The sequence below is a fragment of the Carcharodon carcharias genome, assembly GCF_017639515.1.
Source record: "Carcharodon carcharias isolate sCarCar2 chromosome 36 unlocalized genomic scaffold, sCarCar2.pri SUPER_36_unloc_1, whole genome shotgun sequence".
In the NCBI taxonomy this organism is placed as follows: Eukaryota; Metazoa; Chordata; class Chondrichthyes; order Lamniformes; family Lamnidae; genus Carcharodon; species Carcharodon carcharias.
The window spans coordinates 3629931-3653075 of record NW_024470726.1 but is presented as its reverse complement, the minus strand read 5'-3'; the positions used below and the strand labels follow the sequence as shown (position 1 = coordinate 3653075).

The window sequence follows — 23145 nt, the reverse complement described above, 5'->3', positions numbered from 1 at the left end:
ACCCTCCCCCATCGCCAGCCCCACTTCATACCACCCACCCTGTCCCATCGCCACTCCCCCACCCCATACCACCCACCCTGTCCCATCGCCACCCCCCACCCCATCGCCACCCACCCCCCCCCATCTCCAGCCCCCACTCCATACCACCCACCCTCCCCCATCGCCACCCCCCACTCCATACCACCCACCCTCCCCCATCGCCACCCCCCACTCCATACCACCCACCCTCCCCCATCGCCACCCCCCACTCCATACCACCCACCCTCCCCCATCGCCACCCCCCACTCCATACCACCCACCCTGTCCCATCGCCAACCCCCACCCCGTACCACCCACCCTGTCCCATCGCCAACCCCCACCCCGTACCACCCACCCTGTCCCATCGCCAACCCCCACCCCATACCACCCATCCTGTCCCATCGCCAACCCCCACCCCATACCACCCACCCTGTCTCATCACCAAACCCCACCCCATACCACCCACCCTGTCCCATCGTCAACCCCCACTCACCACCCACCCTGTCCCATCGCCACCCCCCCACCCCATACCACCCACCCTGTCCCATCGCCAACCCCCACTCCATATCACCCACCCTGTCCCATCGCCAACCCCCCCACTCCATACTGCCCACCCTGTCCCATCGCCAACCCCCACTCACCACCCACCCTCCCCTATCGCCACCCCCCACTGCCCCCCAGCCCGCACCCTACATCTCCACTTCCTACATCCCCCCCACACTCACCATCACCCCCACCTTCCCCCCGCCACTCCCCCCTTGCTCCCCCACCATTCTCCCCCAATCGCTCCCCCTCACTGTTCCCCACCCCCCACTCACTCCCCACCTCCCTGGCGTTCCCTCCCACACCCCCCCCCCCAATCCACACAGACACCCAAACCATCCGGCTGAGAGCAGCTAACTCCGCATGGCCTGGGGGAATCCAGCCTGGGCTCAACAACTGAACAGAGGGGAAGATTTCGACCGGCTTCCTGTTCAGAGGTGGGAGGGGAACAAATGCCAGAACGTCCGTCAAACCAGGGCCTTGTAACTGGGAGGAACTTGACTGAAACCTTTAAGATTCTGAGGGGCCCTGTCAGGGTGGGTGTGGAGAAGTTATTTCGTCTTGTGCGAGAATCTAGAACTGGGGGGGGGGGTCACAGTTTAAAAATAACTGGGTCGCCCATTTCAGACAGGGATGAGGAGAAATTTTATTCTCTCTGGGGTTCGTTAGTCTTTGGAAATCTCTTCCTCGAAAGGTGGTGGAAGCAGAGCCTTTGAATATTTTTAAGGCAGAGCGAGATAAGGATTCATGATAAGCGAGGGGGGTGGGGTGAAAGGTTATCGGGAGGGTAGGCAGGAACGTGGAGTTGAGGTTACAATCAGGTCAGCCACGATCTTATTCGATAGCGGAGCAGGCTCGAGGGGCCGACTCCCGCTCCTGCTTCGTTTGCTCTTAGGTATGCTCGTATGTTTGCACAGCACAGTCCCCACTCCTCGTGCACAAGTCAAACATCGCCGACAAGCCTGTTACAGAACTCCTCTACTGGCTGGATGGGATGCACTCTCTTTCACCTCCGAGTCAGAGGCTGGTGGGTTTGAGACTCACTCCAGAGGCCTGAGCCCAGAATGCTCCCTGCGCCTGTAATGAGGGAGTGCTGCACTGTCGGAGGTGCCGTTTTACAGATGAGGCATTTAGCCGAGGTCCCAACTGCCCCCTCAGGTGGACGTAAAAGATTCCACGATTATTATTCGAAGAATGGCCGGAGGGGGAGGGGACATGGGGGCGGAGTTCTCAGTGGTGTCCTGGTCCGATATTAAGCCCTCAAAACAAAGATCACCAACGTTATTTCATAGCTGCTGTGTTTCTGACATTATAACGATGGTTATAATTAAAAAAAAAGTGCTCAACTGGCTGTGAAACATTGGGGGACGCCCCCCAGGTCATGAAAGGCGCTGGAAAAATGCACGTGGCTCTTGTTGTTACGAAACTGTGGCTTCACCCAGTGCATCGTGCTCCACTCTGTGCCACTGGTGTGATCACTGACAAATCAGAACTAATATATATGATGAACACTCTCACTGAATTCAATACAGTTCCAAATATTCATTATCACAAACTACAGCACCATTACGCCCGCTAGTACTGCACCTTAGTGTTACAAAGCTCACAATGCTGTCTACTGGCATAATGCAAGCTTTCACCTGCCCCCATCCCTGTAACCTCCTCCAGCCCCTACACCCCTATCTCTGTAACCTCCTCCAGCCCCTACACCCCTCCCTATCTCTGTAACCTCCTCCAGCCGCTACGCCCCTCCCTAACTCTGTAACCTCCTCAAGTCCCTGCACCCCTCCCTATCTCTGTAACCTCCTCCAGCCCCTACACCCCTCCCTATCTCTGTAACCTCCTCCAGCCCCTACACCCCTCCCTATCTCTATAACCTCCTCCAACCCCTACACCCCTTCCTATCTCTGTAACCTCCTCCAACCCCTACAACCCTCTCTACTTCTGTAACCCTCTCCAACCCCTACACCCCTCCCTATCTCTGTAACCTCCTCCAGCCCCTACACCCCTCCCTATCTCTGTAACCTCCTCCAGCCCCTACACCCCTCCCTATCTCTGTAACCTCCTCCAGCCCCTACAACCCTCCCTATATCTGTAACCTCCTCCAGCCCCTACACCCCTCCCTATCTCTGTAACCTCCTCCAGCCCCTACAACCCTCCCTATATCTGTAACCTCCTCCAACCCCTACACCCCTCCTTATCTCTGTAACCTCTTCCAGCCCCTATAACCCTGAGAACTCTGCGCTCCTCCAAATCCAGCCTCTTGCGCATCCCCTGATTTCCATCGCTGCACCATTGGCAGCCATTCCTTCAGCTGCCTGGGGCCCTAAGCTCTGGAATTCCCTCCCTAAACCTCTCTGCCTCTCACTCTCCCTCCTTAAAACCGATCTCTACTGACCGCGCTTCTGTCCTTAGATCCATTGATGGGGCTCAGTGTCAAACTTGGCCAGACAATGCTCCTGTGAAGCACCTTGGGGATGTTTTACGGCCTCTATAGAAACGCAAACTGCAAGGGTGACACGTGGAACTGAGCTACTGGGTGCTTTGGTCGCAACTCAACTCACGTCAGTGCAGCACGAAGGTTGGCCATTCGGCCCATCCAGTCCATGCCGGCTCTCTGTAGAGCAATCCAGCCAGGCCCATTCCCCTCCACCCGCTCCATCGTCGTGGCTCTGTAACTTTATCTCCCTCAAGCGTCTGTCCAATTTCCTACTGAAATCGTTTATTGTCTCCGCTTCCCAACCGCCACCGTAGGCAGCCAGTTCCAGATCATTACCATGCGCTGTGTAAAATAGGTCTTCCTCACACCCCCACTGTATCTCTTGCCCAAAACCTGACACCTGTGCCCTCCCAGTTCTTGCACACCATCAGTCAATGAGGAGGGCTTTTCTTTGTCCACCTTATCTAACTAAACCTGTCATGGACTGCAGCGGCTCAAGAAGGCAGCTCACCAGCACCTTCTCAGGGGCCAACATGGATGGGCAATAAATGCAGGCCTAGCCAGTGACACCCACATCCCATGAATGAATAAATCTGGTACCCCTCTATCAAATCTCCCCTCAATCACCTTCGCATCAACACCCAGCCTCTCCAACCTACCGTCATGAGTAAAATCCCTCATTCCCTGCAGCTGTTCTGGTAAATCCCCCTCCGCACCCTCTCAAGACCCTCACGTCTTCCCTAAAGTGTGGTGGCCAGAACTGGTCTAGCTGTGCTCTAGCTGTGACCTAATGAGAGCCTTACAAAGATTCGGAATGTAGCAGGAGACTCCCAGGAGGGCAGTGGAAATACGAACTTACGAAATAGGAACAAGAGGAGGCCATTCGGCCCCTCGAGCCTGCTCCGCCATTCAATAAGATCATGGCTGATCGGTTTGTGTTTCGAATTCCACATTCTCATCTAACCCCGATAACCTTTGATTCCGTTGCCTAACAGGAACCTATCTAAAAATATTCACTGACCCCGCCTCCACCTCCTTCTGAGGCAGAGAGTTCCAAAGTCACACAAACCTCAGAAAACAATTTCTCCTCATCTCTGTCCTAAAAGGGCGACCCCTAATTTTAAAACAGTGGCCCCCCTAGTCCTGGACTCACCCACAAGAGGAAACATCCTTTTCACGTCCACCTTGTCAAGGCCGTTCAGAATCTTGTAAACTTCAATCCAATCACCCCTCACTCTTCTAAACTCCACTGAAAACAAGCCCAGTCTGTCCAACCTTTCCTCATAAGATGACCCACTCATTCCAGGTATCAATCTGGTAAACCTCCTCTGAACTGCCTCCAACGCTTTTAAATAAGGAGACCAAAACTGCACACAGTATTCGAGATGTGGGCTCACCAATGCCCTGTATAAAAATAAGGATGTTATGCTTCAGTTATGTTCAATTTCTCTCATAATAAAGGATAACATTCCATTAGCTTTCTTAATTACTTGCTGTACCTGCATACTAACTTTTTGTGACTCATGCACTAGATCACTCAGATCCCTCTGCACATCAGAATTCTGCAGTCATTCCCTGTTTAAGTAATACTGTTTGTTTTTAATTCTTCCTACCAAAGTGAACTATTTCACATTTTTCCCACATTGAACTCCATTTTCCAGATCTTTGCCCACTGAGTCAACCTATCTGTATCCGTCTGCAACCTCCTCATATCCTCTTCACAACATACTTTCCTACCTATCTTTGTGTCATCTGCAAATTTAGCTTCCGTGCCTTCACTCCCCTCATCTAAGACACTGACAAATTGTAAAAGGGTGAGGCCCCAGTACAGACCCTATGGGTCTGAACTTGTCACATCCTGCCAATCTGAAAAAGACCCATTTATGCATCCTCTGTTTTCTGTCAGCCAGCCAATCTTCTATCCAAGCTAATATGTTACCCCCTACACCATGAGGTTTTATTTTCCACAATAACCTTTGATGTGGCACCTTATCAAATGTCTCCTGGAAATCCAAGTACAGCACATCCATAGGTTCCCCTTTATCCATAGAGCATGTTACTCCTTCAAAGAACTTCAATAAATTGGTTAAAAATGATTTCCCTTTCACAAAACCATGTTGACTCTTCCCCATGATCTCGAGTTTCCCTAAGTGCCCAGCTATAACCTCCTTAATGATCGATTCTAACACCTTTCACACAGCAGACATCAATCTAACTGGCCTATAGTTTCCTGTTTTCTGCCTCCCGTTCTTCTTGAGTAGAGGGGTTATATTTGCTACTTTCCAGTCTGATGGAACCTTTCCAGAATCTAGCAAATTTTGGAAAATTAACACCAGAGCATCTACTACCTCATTAGCCACCTCTTTTAAGCCCTTAGGATGAAGCCCATCAGGACCCAGAGACTTGTCAGCCCATCAGTTTGCTCAGTACCGCTTCCCCAGTGATTGCAATTTCACCAAGGTCCCCTCTCGCTTCCACCTCCTGATTTACAGCTATTACTGGAAAGATTTTTATATCCTCTACAACGAAGGCAGAGGCAGAATATTTGTTAATTTCATCCACCATTTCCTTAGTAACTACTATTAACCCCCCCACCCCACCACCGTTGTCACTCTCTAGTTTAAGGATGTCCTGAAAAGCATCCTCGAAGAGGTCAAACATCCCCCATCGACTCATGGGAGACCCTGGCCTGTAACCGACCAAATATGGAGAAGGTACTGAGCACATCGAGAGACTTGTTTGGGAGCGTGCAGAGGCGGAGCTGAGGCGTTGGAGCGAGCGCACACATCTCCAAGCAACCCATCTAGCCGCGACCCCCCCCTTCACGTGTAAGCTGACTGGCCTGTGGCAGGGGCTGCAGATCGCGCACTGGGGGCTTAGCAGCCACCTCGGAACCCATCGAACCGGAGTGGAACCAAGTCACCCTCGATCCCGAGGGACCGTCCGGGGGGCGAGGGTAAAGGCTCAGCGTAGCTTCCCTGCTTTCGTACTTAACCCCTCTGTTTAGGAAGCCCAAGCTCCCCCAAAGGTGACAAGTGTCGAAACGGCCCCTTTCAGTCACCGCGGCGCATGGGTGGGCGCCGCCAGAACAGGGCTGGGCCCGCGAGGCGGCCACAGGCATCCTTACCGTGTCTTGTTCTTGTTGTTTGGGGTCTCCGCCACGATCCCTGCGTACAACCAAACCGAATTGCCGTCCTTGTACTTGGCGACCACCCTGCTGCCCACCATCAGCCGGTCAGCCGCCGGGTGGTAGTCGTAGGCAATGTGGTTCCCCGACAGCAGGCTCTTGCCTTTGTTGTCGAATTTCACTTTGTATTTGTTGGCGTTGCCTGGTTTCGAGGCGAAGAAATAAAAAAACAGGATGTCAAGTAAGCCCGAAATGTTAGCGTTCCTGCAGAAACATTCCTCCAACGCGCTTTGCCTACTGCTGCGTTTCATTGGGTTTTTTTTGGTAAGCGCACATAGAAACAGGCCATTCGGCCCATCTGCTCTGTGCTGGTGTTTCTGCTCCACACGAGCCTCTTCCCGCCACCCCCCCCATCAACATAGCCATTTATTCCTCTCTCCCTCATGTTCATCCAGCTTCCCCCCTTCAATCCCATCTCCGCTATTCACCTCAACCGCTCCCCGCGGGAGCGAGTCCCACATTCTCCCCGCTCCCTGTGGGAGCGAGTCCCACATTCTCCCCGCTCCCCGCGGGAGCAAGTCCCACATTCTCCCCACTCCCCGCGGGAGCAAGTCCCACATTCTCCCCACTCCCCGCGGGAGCAAGTCCCACATTCTCCCCACTCCCCGCGGGAGCGAGTCCCACATTCTCCCCACTCCCCGCGGGACCGAGTCCCACATTCTCCTCGCTCCCCAAGGGCGCAAGTCCTGCACTCTGCCCACTCCCCGCGGGAGCGAGTCCCGCACTCTCCCCGCTCCCTGGGTAAAGAAGTTCCTCCTGAATTCCCCATTGGATTTATTAGCAAGCGTCTTGTAGCGATGGCCCCCTAGATTTGGTTTCTGCTACAAGAGTCGAGATCAAATATAAGTTAAGAAGAGGTCCAGACACCTCCAGCATTTGACTGAGTAATGCACTCTGCACTCTGCAAACCTTCACCTCTTGCGCATCCCCCGATTCCCATCGCTCCACCAACAGCGGCCATGCCTTCAGCTGCCTGAGCTCTGGAATTCCCTCCCTGAACCTCTCCGTCTTTAAGACGCTCTTTAAAGCTGACCTCTTCGCCGGAGGTTTAGGTAGCCTCTCTCCTTATCTCGTTATGCAGCCTGGTGTCAACTTTTGCTTACGATCCCATGCAGCGCCTTTGGGGGGCTTTCAGCACCTTAATAAAAGGTGCCATATAAATGAAGATCCCTGTTGTTAAAAGGCGCTTTCCAGTCAGTAGCTGGGCAGCACAGGTCAGGAAGGTCCGACATCACCGCTGAGTCAGCTAATGTCCAAGCAGAGCCGTGACCAAGAGAGTTACAGTCGGAATCAGCACCCCAGGGGGGAGAGAGAGGGGGAGGGGAGAGAATTACCGAAACCACCAGGGCTCCACCGCCTGACCAGTTCTCTGGTGATGCCAGCGCTCATGGGCGATTTTCCGACCAGTCTTTTGAGGCAGGGGCGCACGACGCAGGAGTAGGCAGAAACGCACTGCTGCATGCGCGGGCTCCAGCTCACTTGGCCAGGTACCACTGCAACGGGGTGGGGGTGGGGGGGTGGGGGGATGATGTAAATGTCGCAGTTAAGGACTGCGTGCAGCAGCGATGCACCCACAAGCGAACAGCCCGCTCAGTGTCTGGACAGGCATTTTCTGGGCAAGGTGGGGGTGGAGGTGGGGTGAGGGCGGGAGGGGAAGAGATGGGGGAGGTGGAGGCAACCAAGGTGCCCTCTATTGGGGCAAGTATGAGGTGAATCGCGGGCACAAACCCCAACATCGTGCGCACGTGCTTAAAATTACCGTACAAAGGCATGTAAAACTCAATCTCACGTAGAAGTCAACCCCAGGAATCTTGGCTTTTAAAGGAAAAACCTCATCATTTCTCACGTACCTCGGACAACATTCAACCCCTTTCGGGGGAGGTTGGGGTGGGGGGGGTCCAAGCCCAAAGATTTCAGAACCAATTCTGGAGACGTTCACGAAAAAATACTAATAAAAATGCACTCGGGTGAGTGAGTATTTAAAACATTTAAGTTTTGTTTGTATTTATTCAAGTTGTTAAAAAAGCGACCAGATTACGAATGATAATTAATTAAAACGATTTCTTTGGCGTTGTTTGGTTTTAACTTCAGTCCACCGAGGCCATCTCTGTCTGCACTGCGCTCGGGCCCAATTCTAGCGCTCCCCTGAAGGCATTGCCCTGTGTATAAGTCGACCCTCGTGACTTAAATAAAAAAGCGGCCTTTACACAAGTATATACGGTCACTGACTCCGGGCGGATGGGGCTTCACGCCACCTGGCGCCAAGGGAAGGATGGTTTCGGGGGCAGGGCAATGGCCGAGGTAGGAAGGTAGGTGGGTGATCTCTTCAGGCTGGAGGGCGAGGAGTGGGAGGAACTCTGACAACCCCCGTCCCCCCCCACCACACCACTTCACCCTAATCTAGCCAGAGTGGGTGACAACAAGGGACGAGAGGAGATAACACACACACACACACAGATTTATCAAAGCAAACTAGACGTTAGAGACTCTCAGGGCACTTACCCGTGGTCACGATGGCGATGAGCATCCCCTTGTGCCAGGTTTTTGTCCGCTTCTTGCCCAGGATCCTCATGCCCTTGAACAGGTCGCCGTCCTTCACCACCTCCCCGTCCTCCACCACGGTGCTGCTCGCCTGCTGCGGGTTGCCGGCGGGGGCCGGTGGGGCTGGCTGCCGGGCTGGCCGGGGGTGGGTGCTGCAGGTGGAGGAGAGGGTGCTGGTCGGGGAAGAGGGCATGGAGAAGGCAAGGCCGGGCTGTCCGCTCTTCTCAGGGTCTGAGGTGGGGGGGGGGGGGGACCAAAGGGTGCACAAGCTAGTCGGTCACAATCGTTCCCACACTCCGCAGGGCGCGAGCTGAGAAGCTCGGCCCACATCCCCCCGTGCAGGCGCTGAGGGTGTGCTACACTGTCAGACCCGCCACCTCTCAGACGAGACAGATGCAGGGACAGGGGTGAGTTCTTTCTTAGATGGAAGGGTGTCAGCCAGGGATCAGCGAGCAGCACTCTCCAAGTCAGAAGGTCGTTGGTTCGAGTCACCACGCCAGAGACTTGAGCCTTGGCCCTCACGCGCGGTCCGAGGGTCAGGGCTGAGGGAGCGCCGCGCGGTCCGAGGGTCAGGGCTGAGGGAGCGCCGCGCGGTCCGAGGGTCAGGGCTGAGGGAGCGCCGCGCGGTCCGAGGGTCAGGGCTGAGGGAGCGCCGCGCGGTCCGAGGGTCAGGGCTGAGGGAGCGCCGCGCGGTCCGAGGGTCAGGGCTGAGGGAGCGCCGCGCGGTCCGAGGGTCAGGGCTGAGGGAGCGCCGCGCGGTCCGAGGGTCAGGGCTGAGGGAGCGCCGCGCGGTCCGAGGGTCAGGGCTGAGGGAGCGCCGCGCGGTCCGAGGGTCAGGGCTGAGGGAGCGCCGCGCGGTCCGAGGGTCAGGGCTGAGGGAGCGCCGCGCGGTCCGAGGGTCAGGGCTGAGGGAGCGCCGCGCGGTCCGAGGGTCAGGGCTGAGGGAGCGCCGCGCGGTCCGAGGGTCAGGGCTGAGGGAGCGCCGCGCGGTCCGAGGGTCAGGGCTGAGGGAGCGCCGCGCGGTCCGAGGGTCAGGGCTGAGGGAGCGCCGCGCGGTCCGAGGGTCAGGGCTGAGGGAGCGCCGCGCGGTCCGAGGGTCAGGGCTGAGGGAGCGCCGCGCGGTCCGAGGGTCAGGGCCGAGGGAGCGCCGCGCGGTCCGAGGGTCAGGGCCGAGGGAGCGCCGCCCTGTGAGAAGGTCCGCGCCCACTGTCGAACCTGACAATAGGAGCTACACTTCAATTAAGCACTTCATTGGCTGTAAACTTCCTCACGACGTCCCCAGGACATGAAGGGCGCCACGGCACCAATGGCTTAAACTGACCTGCTTGTGTGGTCACAGCTCGAAGCAGTCCAGTGGAAGGGGTCACGGTGGACGGTGGCTTCCTGGAAACGGCCTCCACAAACTTCTGAACGTCCCGGGCGGACTTTCGCATTGCCGCCATCGCATCTCGCAGCTGGACAGAGACCGAGGGGCCGAGGGGGGTGGGGGGGGGGGGTGAAGAGAGTGTGTCAGTTAGAGACGATACTGTAAAAAAACTCGAGAACCTTCACATCCCAATCGGAGCGCACCACGCGACGTCCGCGAGGGGAGTTTGACCTCACACGAGCACTCCGGGCGCTGCCTCCCGGCCCGTGGTAATAACCACCCCGCACAGTCCCGGAGCGCCGAGCGTTCGCTGGACCGGCCAACCTTGGCAAGGCCCAGAAAGGGGATGGATTCACAGACAGCGCATCAGGTAACTGCTAAAAAAAAAATTACATGCTAATGACGACAATAAGGGAATCTCGCAGCACAGGAGGCGGCCATTCGGCCCAACATGCCAATGCCGGCTCTTTGAAAGAACTCTCTCAGCCGGGACAGAGGGTGGGCTCAGCCGATGTGTGCAGGGCCCCGGGAAGGCCAGGGCCTTGGGCAGGTGGGCGGGGGCTGCTGCCGCCAATGGGAGAAGGAGCGCCATTGCCAACGAAGCTCGCCAGGCGCACTCACCAGGGACGGCTCCCGAGTGATTTTGCTCAGCGCTGTCACCGTCGACGTGGTCGATGCGGAGGTGGCGACTCGCCCCGTTTCCACTGTGAAAGAGGAGTTGGTTCGATCAGTAAAACCGCGCACGGAGAACAGACCGGGCCACGACGCACGATTAAAAACACACCCGCTCGCAGAATGGGGCAAGGCATCAGGGTCCCAGCGACCGTGAGAGGAAACGATTGAGCAGCGATTACAACAAAACCTCCCCCCACCCCCCTCCCCCCCCGGCAAATGCCTGCTTAGCTGGGGAGCGACGAAGGAAAACGCAGGAATGGAAACCAGCGTTGGGAGCAGGAGGAGGCTATTCGGCCCCTCGAGCCTGCGCTCCACCATTCCAATCAGATCACTGCCCATCTGCCCCTCAGCCCCATTGAGGGAATCATGAGGGCACAAGAGGAAGCCATTCTGCCCCTCGAGTCTGGGCTGACTCTCTCTGGAGGGCTCCAATGAGTCTCATCTGCTCCCTCTGACCCACACATCGTTCCCAATGGGTTGGTCACCCCCCGGTCCACCACCACCACCACCACCACCACCACCCCCCCACCACACCCAGCAATCTCCAACTGCCACTCAGCACCGACAGTGTTTTTGGAGGGGCCAAGAGTTCCAGATTTCCTTTAACCTTTCGGGTGAAAATGGTTTCATTGCTGAATGGCTTGGCTGTAACGTTGAGGTTGTTCCTTCGCACTCGGCTCACTTGTTAGCTTAATAGAACCAGCCCTACCTATACCCAGAACCCCTCAACCTCCTCCTCACTTCCAGCTCAGCCACTTGCCCCTATTTAAGCTGTGTCGCTCAATTGTTCTACCCCACAGCTGGCTCCGCTCAGGGGAATGGGGCCAGACGATTTGCTCTGGAAGAGAGCTGGCACAGCTATGAGGGGCTGAATGCCCTCCTTCTGCAATGTAATCACCTCATCTAGCCAACCAGGCATCTCTTTCGCACTTGCGATGTTACACCTGAGTCACTCCCTCATGTTCGAACTCTTCACCACTGGGAACAACTTCCGTGGGATGATTGCGGACAACCCCCTTTCATAAAACACGAAAGCGCCAATGGGGTCATCTGGCAGTCTCCTTGGTGAATGAGTCTCAATTTCAGCGTAAGGATGATTAATTGTTTGCACCTCCCTATCTCAGTAACCTCCTCCAGCCCCTACACCCCTCCCTATCTCAGTAACCTCCTCCAGACCCTACACCCCTCCCTATCTCAGTAACCTCCTCCAGCCCCTACACCCCTCCCTATGTCTGTAACCTCCTCCAGAACCTACACCCCTCCCTATGTCTGTAACCTCCTCCAGCCCCTACACCCCTCCCTATCTCTGTAACCTCCTCCAGCCCCTACACCCCTCCCTATCTCTGTAACCTCCTCCAGCCCCTACACTCCTCCCTATCTCTGTAACCTCCTCCAGAACCTACAACCCTTCCTATCTCAGTAACCTCCTCCAGAACCTACAACCCTTCCTATCTCAGTAACCTCCTCCAGCCCCTACACCCCTCCCTATCTCAGTAACCTCCTCCAGCCCCTACACCCCCCCCATCTCAGTAACCTCCTCCAGCCCCTACACCCCTCCCCATCTCTGTAACCTCCTCCAGCTCCTACACTCCTCCCTATCTCTGTAACCTCCTCCAGAACCTATACCCCTCCCTATCTCTGTAACCTCCTCCAGCCCCTACACCCCTCCCTATCTCTGTAACCTCCTCCAGCCCCTACACCCCTCCCTATCTCTGTAACCTCCTCCAGCCCCTACACCCCTCCCTATCTCTGTAACCCCCCTCAAGCCCCTACACCCCTCCGAGATCTCTGCGCTTCTCCAATTCCAGCCTCTTGCACATCCCCCGATTCCCATTGGCAGCCGTGCCTTCAGCTGCAAGGGGGCCTGAGCTCTGGAAATCCCTCCCTAAACTCTCCGCCTCTCTCTTTTTCTCTCTCTCTCTCCCCTCCTTTAAGACGGTCCTTAAAACCTGCCTCTTTGACTGAGTTTTTGGTCAACTGTCCCTAATATTTCCCTACATGTCTCGGTGTTAAATTTATTTTCAAACAATGACTAATCGAGACAGAAATCTGTGCCCTCTGGTTCTCGATCCTTCCACCAATGGGAACAGTTTCTCCCTATCTACTCTGTCCAGACCTCTCATAATTTTGACACCTCTATCAAATCTCCTCTCAGGCTTCTCTTCTCCGAGATGTACAGCCTCAGCTTCTCCAAACTATCCATGTAGCCGAAGTCCTTAATCGCTGGAACTATTCTCATGGACCTTTTCTGCACCCTCTCAATGCTTTCACATCCTTCCTAAAGTGCGGAGCCCAGGACAGGACACAATATCCCAGTTGGGGCTGAACTAGTACAAACACAAAAATACCTGGAAAAACTCAGCATCAGCGGAGAGAGATACAGTTGACATTTCGAGTCCGTATGACTCTTCATCAGAACCAAGACATATAGAAATGAGTTGATATATAAGCTGGTAGAGGGGAGTGAGTGGGACAGGAGAACTCGATAGAGGGCCAGTGATAGGTGGAGGCCAAGAAGAGATTGCCAATGATGTCATAGACAAAATTACAAAGAGGTGCTGACAGTGGTGATATTATCTAAAGGATGTGCTAATGGGGACATTAAGGGAAGCAAGCTAGTGGCAGATGGACCTGGTGGGGGTGGGGTGGGGGGAAGGGATCGAAATGGGCTAAAAGGTGGAGATGAAACAATACATCGAAATAAATATAAAAATAGAGGGGAATGAAAAATGAGGTGCTGTTCCTCCTGTTTGCATTGAACTTCACTGGGGTCGAACTAGTGTTTTACACAGGTTTATCACAACTTACTTGCTTTTGTGTTCTATGCTTTCTTCATAAAGTCCTGTATGCCTTTTTATAACCACTTTCTCAATCTATTCTTCAATGATTTGAGCACATATATCCCCAGTCAGCCTTCAGCTGCCTGGGGCCCTAAGCCCTGGCATTCCTTCCCTGAACCTCTCCGCACTTCTCTCTCTCGTCTTTTTCTCTCCTCAGGACCCTCTGCTCCTGCACCCTCCTAAAAATTGCACGCTTTGTTTTATCTTGTCTCTCCGCGTTCTTCCCACGAAAATGAATCACCTCTCCGCATTAAATTGAATTTGCCGCTCGTCTGCCCATCCCACCAGCCCGTCTATGTTCCCCCCTGGAGTCTAGCACTACCCCCCTCACAGTTCACGACGCTTCCAAGTCATGAGTCATCTTCCAATTTTTGAACCTAAATCTAGGTCATTAATGTGGATCAAGAAGAGCAGGGGTCCTAACACCAAGCCCCTCGGGGAACCCCACTCGACATCTCCCTGCAGTCCGACAAAAAACAGGGGGCTTGGCAGGGACAAGAGGGGAGTGCAGGGCATCCCTACCTGCTACACTGATCGGAGTGGCAGTCACAAAAGTCGAGGCAGGAAAGAGAAGAAAAATGTGTTTTTGCAAGAGGTGGGGACGTGAAGGTAGCAATCCAGCCTCTGTCAAACAATCACCGAGAGAGAGAGAGAGAGAGTCTACAGAATTTGTTTCTCTTTATTCTTTCACGGGGATTGTTGCCGGGTCTTCAGGAGTTGAGTTACATGTAAAGCTTAAACAGATTGGGACTTTATTCCTTGGAGCGTAGAAGGATGAGGGGAGATTTGAAAGAAGTTTACAAAATTATGAGGGGTATAGACAGAGTAAATGCGAGTAGGCTCTTTCCACTTAGATTAGGAGAGATAAACACGAGAGGACATGGCTTTAGGGTGAAAGGGGAAAGGTTTAGGGGGAACATTAGGGGGAAATTCTTCACTCAGAGAGTGGTGAGTGTGGAACGAGCTACCATCTGACGTGGTAAATGCGGGCTCACTCTTAAATTTTAAGAATAAATTGGATAGATACATGGATGGGAGAGGTCTGGAGGGTTATGGACTGGGAGCAGGTCAATGGGACTAGCGGAATAATATTTCGGCACAGACTAGAAGGGCCGAATGGCCTGTTTTCTGTGCTGTAGTGTTCTATGGATGTGGGCGTCGCTGGCAAGGCCGGCATTGCTTGCCCATCCCCTAACTGCCCCTCGAACGGAGAGGCTCAGCCTTTTCAGGGGGCAGTTTAAGAGTCAGCCACGTTGCTGTGGGTCTGGGGGGTCAGAACTTTAGGAAAGTGTGGATGTGCGAGTTTTAGACTGGGGTGGGGGGAGCAGTGTAGTGATAATGCCAGATGCGTGGGGCAGTGGCTAAAGGGACATTAGGGAACCCAATGGGTTTTTACATCAATCGATAGTTGCCACGGACACCGTTACTTCCAATTGCAAATTTGATTAACTGAATTGAAATTCCGCCAGTGGTCGTGGTGGGGGGGCTATTCGAACCCCTGCCCCCACAGCATCGGCCTGGGTTACTGGTGTAGCGGCAGTGCCAGCTCCCCTGTCTGAAGCTGGCACACTCTGCCGGGGTGGGGTGGGGGTGGGGTGGGGGTGGGGGGGGGGGGGGGGGGGGGGGGGGGGGGGGGGGGGGGGCAACAGCGAGGGTCAGAAGTGCTCCTACCCGGTTCCACTGCCATCACGTCGTCGTCGTCGTCGTCGTCGTCGTCCAGGATCTCGATCACTTCCGACAGCTTGGCACCGCCCTTCCCGGGCACCTGCTCCTGACTGGCATCCTCCTGGTCTGCCTCCTCGTACTGCAGCCCCAGGTTGCTGAACAAGTCCTTCACCATCGATTCGCACATGTCCACCGACCTGAGTGCACACAAGGCGGGGTTGATGGGGTGTGGGGGGGGGGGGGGGGGGGGGGGGGGGGGACCCAGCCGCGGGGCTGCTGCAGCCTTTACTCAGCTTGACGCTCCCTCCCCTCCCTCTCCCCCCCCCCCCCCCCCCCCCCCCCACCCTCATCCATTCATTCATTCATTCATTCGCGAGCCCACATAGTGGCCAGGGAGGCTATTCGACCAGGAGGTACAATCGCAGCTGCGTCCGACGCTGTCTGCGTGCCCACCGGTCCACGGACGGGCGTGCCAGTCCCAATGCCGAGGCTAAATGCAGCACCCCCGGTTGAGGTCAGCACCCCCAACCTCATTTGCTGGCGCGGGGCTGGCAGGACAGGGGGGGGGTAGGGGGAACTAACCGACAGGTGGCGCTTCCTCCTCTGCGAGTCAGAAGGACACAGGTTCAAGTCCCCACTCCAGAGCTCACAGTCCAGGCTGAGACTCCCCGGTGCTGAGGGAGTGCCGCACTGTGGGAGGTGCTGTCTTTTGGGCGAGACGTTAAACCGACATCCCATCCCCACCCCCACCCCCCCCACATAACGTCTGCCCTCTCAGGTAGACGTAAAAGATCCTACAGGGAGAAGAGCGGGGCGTGGTAAGCTGCGGGGAGAGTTCTCCCCAGAATCCCGGGGCTGATATTTAACCCTCGACCAACATCACACACACAAAAAAAAAAACAGATCAGCGGCTGTGAGATCCTCCTGTGCACAAATTGGCTGCCGCAGTCCCATCCAGTACGTCAAGCGCTTCGGGGCGCCCTGAGGTCGTGAAAGTCGCTATATAAATGCAAGCCTTCCTTTCCGATGTGGGGCACAGGGAATGGAGGGGCGGGACGGTGGGGTGCGAGGGAAGGGGCAAACTCGATTGAAAAGAAGCGGTACCTGGAGGCATCCTCGAACAGGCCATCCACATGAGCCACTTCAGCCTCTTTCTTCTCCACCCAGCTCTCCAGCTCCAGGAGCGCGGCTTTGCGCTGCTTCAGCAGCTCCACCTTCTCCAGCTCCTTGTCGATCCACTCGCGGATCTCCTCCATCGAGATGCCCAGGTCCTCCACCACCAGCTCCATGGTGTCGGTGGACGCCATCGCTGCGCCACTCCGGCCCTACTGCTGCTCCCGAGAAACAGAGAGAGAGAGAGAGAGAGAGAGAGAGAGAGAGAGAGAGAGAGAGAGAGAGAGAGAGAGAGAGAGGAGAGAGTGCGTGTGAACATCGTAAGCCCCAGGTGACACAGCAGCACCCGGGTAAGAACGCGGCCAGAGGCTTTCCTGACACGGAGAGTACTGAACACAGAGGAGGGCAAGCAAAAGGGCTGAACCACTTCAGACAGGAAGATTCATTCCCTTCTCTCTGCTGTGTGGCTTTTTTTCTCTCTTTCACGGGGTAAGGCCAGCATTTATTGCCCATCCCTAATTGCCCCTTGAACTGAGTGGTCTCGCTCGGCCATTTCAGGGGGGGCAGTTAAGAGTCAACCACATGGCTGTGGGTCTGGAGTCACGTGTAGGCCAGACCGGGTAAGGACGGGAGATTTCCCTCCCTAAAGGGGGCATTAGTGAACCAGTTGGGTTTTACAACAATCCATGATGGCTACCATGATTACCATCACTGAGACTCGCTTTCAGTTCCAGATTTATTCATTGAGTTTAGATTCCACCAGCTGCTGTGGCAAGATTCAAACCCGTGTCCCCAGAGCATTAGCCTGGGCCTCTGGATTACTAGTCCAGTAACGTTACCACCACATCACGTTTCCCCATTCTAAGGAGGGAAAACCACCTTCCAAACCCACAACCTCTACCATCTAGAAGGACGTGGGCAGCAGACACATGGGGAACACCACCACCTAGAAGTTCCCCTCCCAGCCACTTACCATCCCGACTTGGAAATATATCAGCCGTTCCTTCACTGTCGCTGGGTCCAAATCCTGGAACTCTCTCCCTAACAGCACGGTGGGTGTACCTACACCACAGGGACTGCAGCGGCTCAAGAAGGCGGCTCACCCACCAGTGTCTCAAGGACAATAAATGCTGACCTGGCCAGCAAAGTCCACATCCCAGGCAGGGGGTGGGGGCCAGTGAGGCTTACTGGAAAGTCACCTTTTGAGGAGGACACAACCAGCCTCAGCCACTGTGTCCTGACAAATGGCCCTTTCAACAGGGTATATAAAATTCATTGGGTGCTGGCTGCCCCACAGTGTGTCACTGGGGGGTTGCTTATTCTACAAAGCAAGGAGTCCTTTCAAGCAAGGTTGGAAAAATAAAAGAGGCTTTCTGTGGAAAGGCTGGGGTTAGGGGGAGGGGTGGCTGGTTGGTGCATGGTGTGTCTAGAAATTCAAGCCATTGAAATTAGGAAACACTTCCACAAACAAATTTGATATCAAATGCTGTCTGCAGAAGAGGTTGAGATAGCGGAAAAGACAGAGAGAAAGAGACACAGACGGACAGAGGGAGCGAAAGAGACGGGCAGAGGGAGCGAAAGAGGCGGGCAGAGGGAGCGAAAGAGGCGGGCAGAGGGAAAGACAGAGACAGAGAGAGAGACAGAGACAGAGACAGAGACAGAGACAGAGACAGAGACAGAGAGAGAGACAGAGAGAGAGACAGAGAGAGAGACAGAGAGAGAGACAGAGAGAGAGACAGAGAGAGAGACAGAGAGAGAGACAGAGAGAGAGACAGAGAGAGAGACAGAGAGAGAGAGACAGTGAGAGAGAGACAGTGAGAGAGAGACAGTGAGAAAGACAGAGAGAAAGACAGAGAGAAAGACAGAGAGAAAGACAGAGAGAAAGACAGAGAGAAAGACAGAGAGAAAGACAGAGAGAAAGACAGAGAGAAAGACAGAGAGAAAGACAGTGAGAAAGACAGTGAGAAAGACAGTGAGAAAGACAGTGAGAAAGACAGTGAGAAAGACAGTGAGAAAGACAGAGAGAAAGACAGAGAGAAAGACAGAGAGAAAGACAGAGAGAAAGACAGAGAGAAAGACAGAGAGAAAGACAGAGAGAAAGACAGAGAGAAAGACAGAGAGAAAGACAGAGAGAAAGACAGAGAGAAAGACAGAGAGAAAGACAGTGAGAAAGACAGTGAGAAAGACAGTGAGAAAGACAGTGAGAAAGACAGTGAGAAAGACAGTGAGAAAGACAGTGAGAAAGACAGTGAGAAAGACAGTGAGAAAGACAGAGAGAAAGACAGAGAGAAAGACAGAGAGAAAGACAGAGAGAAAGACAGAGAGAAAGACAGAGAGAAAGACAGAGAGAAAGACAGAGAGAAAGACAGAGAGAAAGACCTCTAAGTCTTTCCTATAAGATCTATAAGTAACCTATAAGTTTCAGCTGCCTGGGGCATATGGCAGGACACAGCAAACAGTCTGTCTTGTAGCAAACAAGTCTACAGAGGCTACTTAAATAGTGCACTAGAGCAAACAGTCTACAGAATCTATTTAAACAGCGCACGAGAGCAAACAGTCTATATAAAGAGTCTCTATGAGTGGGAGAGAAAGAGTTCCCCTGTATACTGGCCAATATTTATCCCCCAACTAACATGACAAAACAACAAATGATCTGGGTATTTAATCTCATTGCTGTTTGTGGAAGCTTGCTGTGCACGAATTGACTGCTGCATTTCCTACATTACAACTGTGGCTACACTCCACTGAAGCACTTTGGGACGCCCACTGGTGGCGAAAAGCGCTACATAAATGCAAGTCTTGTTTTCTCTTTAACAGCCACATTTAGAGCTCTCTTGAACGCTAATCGAGTGCTGCGAATACTGGGGATCTGAAACAAAAACAGAAAATGCCGGAAATACTCAGCAGGTCAGGCAGCGTCTGCAGAGAGGGGAAGAGAGGGGGACGTTTCACGGCCACCTTCCATCGGTCAGTACACGTGCAGATGCAGCATGCTCTCTCAAACACTGCCGGAGCTTGACAGCAAACTCGAGCATCTGTCGCTCTGAGGGATGTGTCTTCACTTCATTCAGCAGTGAGACTTTCCAGCCCGTAGGTTTAAAAGTAAAGCTAATGTTTCTGAAGCAAAGAGACACCCATGAAAAGTGGCCCAAAGCTGCTTGAAACCCTTGTTCCTACCACACTTTGGGAAGGACGTGAAGGCATTAGAGAGGGTAGGGACGTAGGACTTCGGAGCAGGAGTTGGCCGTTCAGCCCTTCCAGCCTGCTCCGCCATTCAATAAGATCGAGCGATTGGTTGTGATTTGGTTGTGGTTTCAACTCCACTTTCCTGCCCTGCACCAACAACCCTCGACTCCTTGTCGGTGAAAAGTCTGTCTAACTCAGCCTTGAATATATTCAATGACCCAGCCTCCACTGCTCGCTGGATAAGAGAAGTCCACAGGCTAACGAACCTCAGGGGAAAGAAATTCTCCTTGCTCCCTCCTTAAACGGTAGAGCTCTTATTCTTAAACTGTGTCCGCTGGTTCCAGTCTTTCCCACAAGTGGGAACATCCTCCTGGCAAGTACCCTATCAGAAGCTTAAATAAGATCACCTCTCATTCTTGTGAACTCCAATGGGCGTCAGCCCAATCTGTTCAACCTTTCTTCATAAGATAACCCACCCCGTCCCAGGTGTGAGTCAAGCGAAAAGATTCACGAGAGTGGTCCTGGGGATGGGGAACATCAGGTCCGTGGAGAGACCGGAACTGTTTTCCCACGGAGAAGAGGGGGTTGAGAGGGGATTTGATAGAGATGTTCAAAATCAGGAGATGGGGGGGGGGGGTTCTAGACGGAGTGGGTCGAGAGAAACTGTTCCCATTGGCGGAAGGATAGAGAACGAGAGGAGCACAGATTTAAGGTAATTGGCAAAAGAAGCAATGGAGGCATGAGGTAAGACTTTTTCAAACAGCGAGTTGGTTAGGATCGGAGCGCACTACCAGAGAGTGTGGGTGGAGGCAAATTCAATCACGGCTTTCAAATAGGAACTGGGTCATTATCTGAAAAGGGAAAGAATTGCGGGTTATGGGGGAGGGGGGGAAAGAGGCAGGGGAGTAGCGCGAGACAAGTTGCTCTTATGGAGAGCCAGCATGGACATGACGGGCCAGATGGCCTCCTCCTGTGCAGTAAGCATTCTATGAAAACATTTCAGGACCTGTCCTCAGCTCTGACAAAGGGTGGCCATCGGCCTGAAACATTAACTGTGCTTCTCTCTCCACCGATGCTGCCCAGCCTTCTGAGTATTTCTAGCACTTAAAGATTTCAGCCTACTGATCCACGGTGACAAGGCGAAGGTGGTGGGGTTGGATGGAAAGACCTGAAAGATTCTGATGAACCAAGTTCAGCTTGAACTGTAACCTTCTGCTAACTTGGGTCACCCATCACGGAAGGTGCAGGGTCCACTGAAGAAGGTCAGGCTAGACTTATCAATGGTGAATGCTCAACATTTTAACATTGTGAACTTACTTAAACGAGCAGCCACAGTATCTCGGCCACAATGAAAATTCGTCTTCTGAGGGTCCTTGTGACCATGTACGGCTGTGAAAGCTGGGCCATCAAGAAAAGCAACGAGGCTTGAGTAAGAGCGTTTAAAATGAAAGGACTCAGATGGAGATTACGTGTGGCATGGACTGCCATGCGGACAAATGAGTGAGGTGCTCAAGAAAGCTGGTGCTCAGAGGAACTTGTTTGAGGCAGCGAAATCATGGAAGCGCCTGACTTGGGAGTCCTAGTCCAGGATTCTCTTAAGGTTAACTTGCAGGTTGAGTCGGTAGTTAGGAAGGCAAATGCAATGTTGGCATTTATTTCGAGAGGACTAGACTATAAAAGCAGGGATGTGCTGCTGAGGCTTTATAAGGCTCTGGTAAGACCACATTTAGAATATAAAACAAAAACAGAGTTACCTGGAAAAACCCAGCAGGTCTGGCAGCATCGGCGGAGAAGAAAAGAGTTGACGTTTCGAGTCTTCATGACCCTTCGACAGAACTGTCGAAGGGTGATGAGGACTCGAAACGTCAACTCTTTTCTTCTCCGCCGATGTTGCCAGACCTGCTGGGTTTTTCCAGGTAATTCTGTTTTTGTTTTGGATTTCCAGCATCTGCAGTTTTTTTGTTTTTATCACATTTAGAATATTGTGAGCAATTTTGGGCCCCGTATCTCAGGAAGGATGTGCTGGCCCTGGAGAGGGTCCAGAGGAGGTTCACAAGAATGATCCCAGGAATGAAAGGCTTAACATAGGAAGAAAGTTTGAGGACTCTGGGTCTATACTCGATGGAGTTTAGAAGGATGAGGGGGGGGATCTGATTGAAACTTACAGAATACTGAAAGACCTGGATAGAGTGGACGTGAGGAAGATGTTTCCATTCGCAGGAGAGACTAGGACCCGAGGGCACAGCCTCAGAGTAAAGGGAAGACCTTTTAGAACAGAGTTGAGGAGAAACTTCTTTAGCCAGAGAGTGGTGAATCTATGGAATTCATTGCCACAGAAGGCTGTGGAGGCCGGGTCATTGAGTGTATTTAAGACCGAGATAGATAGGTATCTTGATTGGTAAGGGGGATCAAAGGTTACGGGGAGAAGGCGGGAGAATGGGGTTGAGAAACTTATCAGCCATGATTGAATGGCGGGGCAGACTCGATGGGCCGAATGGCCTAATTTCTGCTCCTATGTCTCATATGGTCTTATGTGTTTCAGACACTTGGTGCAGACAGAGGGGAGTGTTTGTGGGGGGGGGGGGGGGGGGAAGAGAAAGAGATAATGCCTTTAGGCAAAATACCTGGAAAACATGCCCAAGGAATGACTCAAGATAGAATGGATGGATAGCACCAGAGCGTGGACTGGCCCCTCAATGAGGAAGGCAGTGAGTAGAAATCAGTGGAAGAAGATTGTTCATGGTGCGGCCAACGCTTGGAACAAGGAAGGATGAAAGACAAAGCAACATATCTCAGGTTTCAGGCAGTATTGTGGCTGCTGCAATTCCCTGATTCCCACTGACACCCAACAGAGAGGGGGGGGGGGGAAAGAACTACAACTCCCAGAAGGCCACACTGGCGCTGCTACCGCGCCGGCTCAGCGGTGGTGCCCGGGGCGCCGCCTGGCTCCCCCCGCGCCGGCGCAGTGCCCGGCCGCTCGGCTCCCGCGCCGGCGCGGTGCCCGGCCTGCCCGGCTCCCGCGCCGGCGCAGTGCCCAGCCGCCGGCGCTTCGACGGAATTTTGAAAACGGGGGCAGGGCGCCGGCGGCCGGGCAAAAACCCTCATGAGAAATTTTAACAACGAGAAGACTGGGATGACCGTTACTCCCCCTCCCCCTCCGAAGATAAATAAACAAGCAAGCAAACCGACCCAAGTCCTCTCGCCGACAGGCTTCACTCGCTCCCCGATGACCAGGCCGCGGCTGTGGAGAATTTTTTTTTCACCCTCCGGTTTCTTATCCGGATCACTTCGGAGTGGGAAAGCTCATCGCCCGTTAACGGTGAGCACTACATTTTTTTTTAAATCATTCCCCCCCACCCCTCCCCCCCCTTGGAAAAAAAATGAAAGGCGGTTGTGGGACAGCGCGCCAAGCAAACCGCGGCGCAACCCAACATGAAACCGGCTTAGCCAATAGCGTGACCGGCCGGCCCCCGATTGACGTGTGGGTCGGCCAATCTGTTGACGAAGGGCTCTGATTGACGTCGCCCTCCGCCAATGTGGGTGACCCTGAGGGGCCTTTGCGCACACACAC

General features: G+C 53.9%; 1 protein-coding gene across 1 annotated transcript in view; it reads right to left on the bottom strand.

Annotated features, from left to right (window-relative positions):
* The window catches only part of LOC121274328 (histone-lysine N-methyltransferase SETDB1-like), a 37290-nt gene extending 14350 nt beyond the window's left edge, over nt 1–22940 (bottom strand). The window contains exons 1-7 of the mRNA XM_041181570.1: nt 22760–22940; nt 16380–16606; nt 15282–15472; nt 10717–10799; nt 10051–10183; nt 8691–8960; nt 6129–6330 (exon numbers count right to left, since the gene is read on the bottom strand). Of these exons, the coding sequence (XP_041037504.1) occupies nt 6129–6330; nt 8691–8960; nt 10051–10183; nt 10717–10799; nt 15282–15472; nt 16380–16582 (1082 nt within the window). The 5' untranslated portion in view covers nt 16583–16606; nt 22760–22940. The remainder of the gene's footprint in view (nt 1–6128; nt 6331–8690; nt 8961–10050; nt 10184–10716; nt 10800–15281; nt 15473–16379; nt 16607–22759) is intronic.
* Nucleotides 22941–23145: the final 205 nt, after the last annotated feature.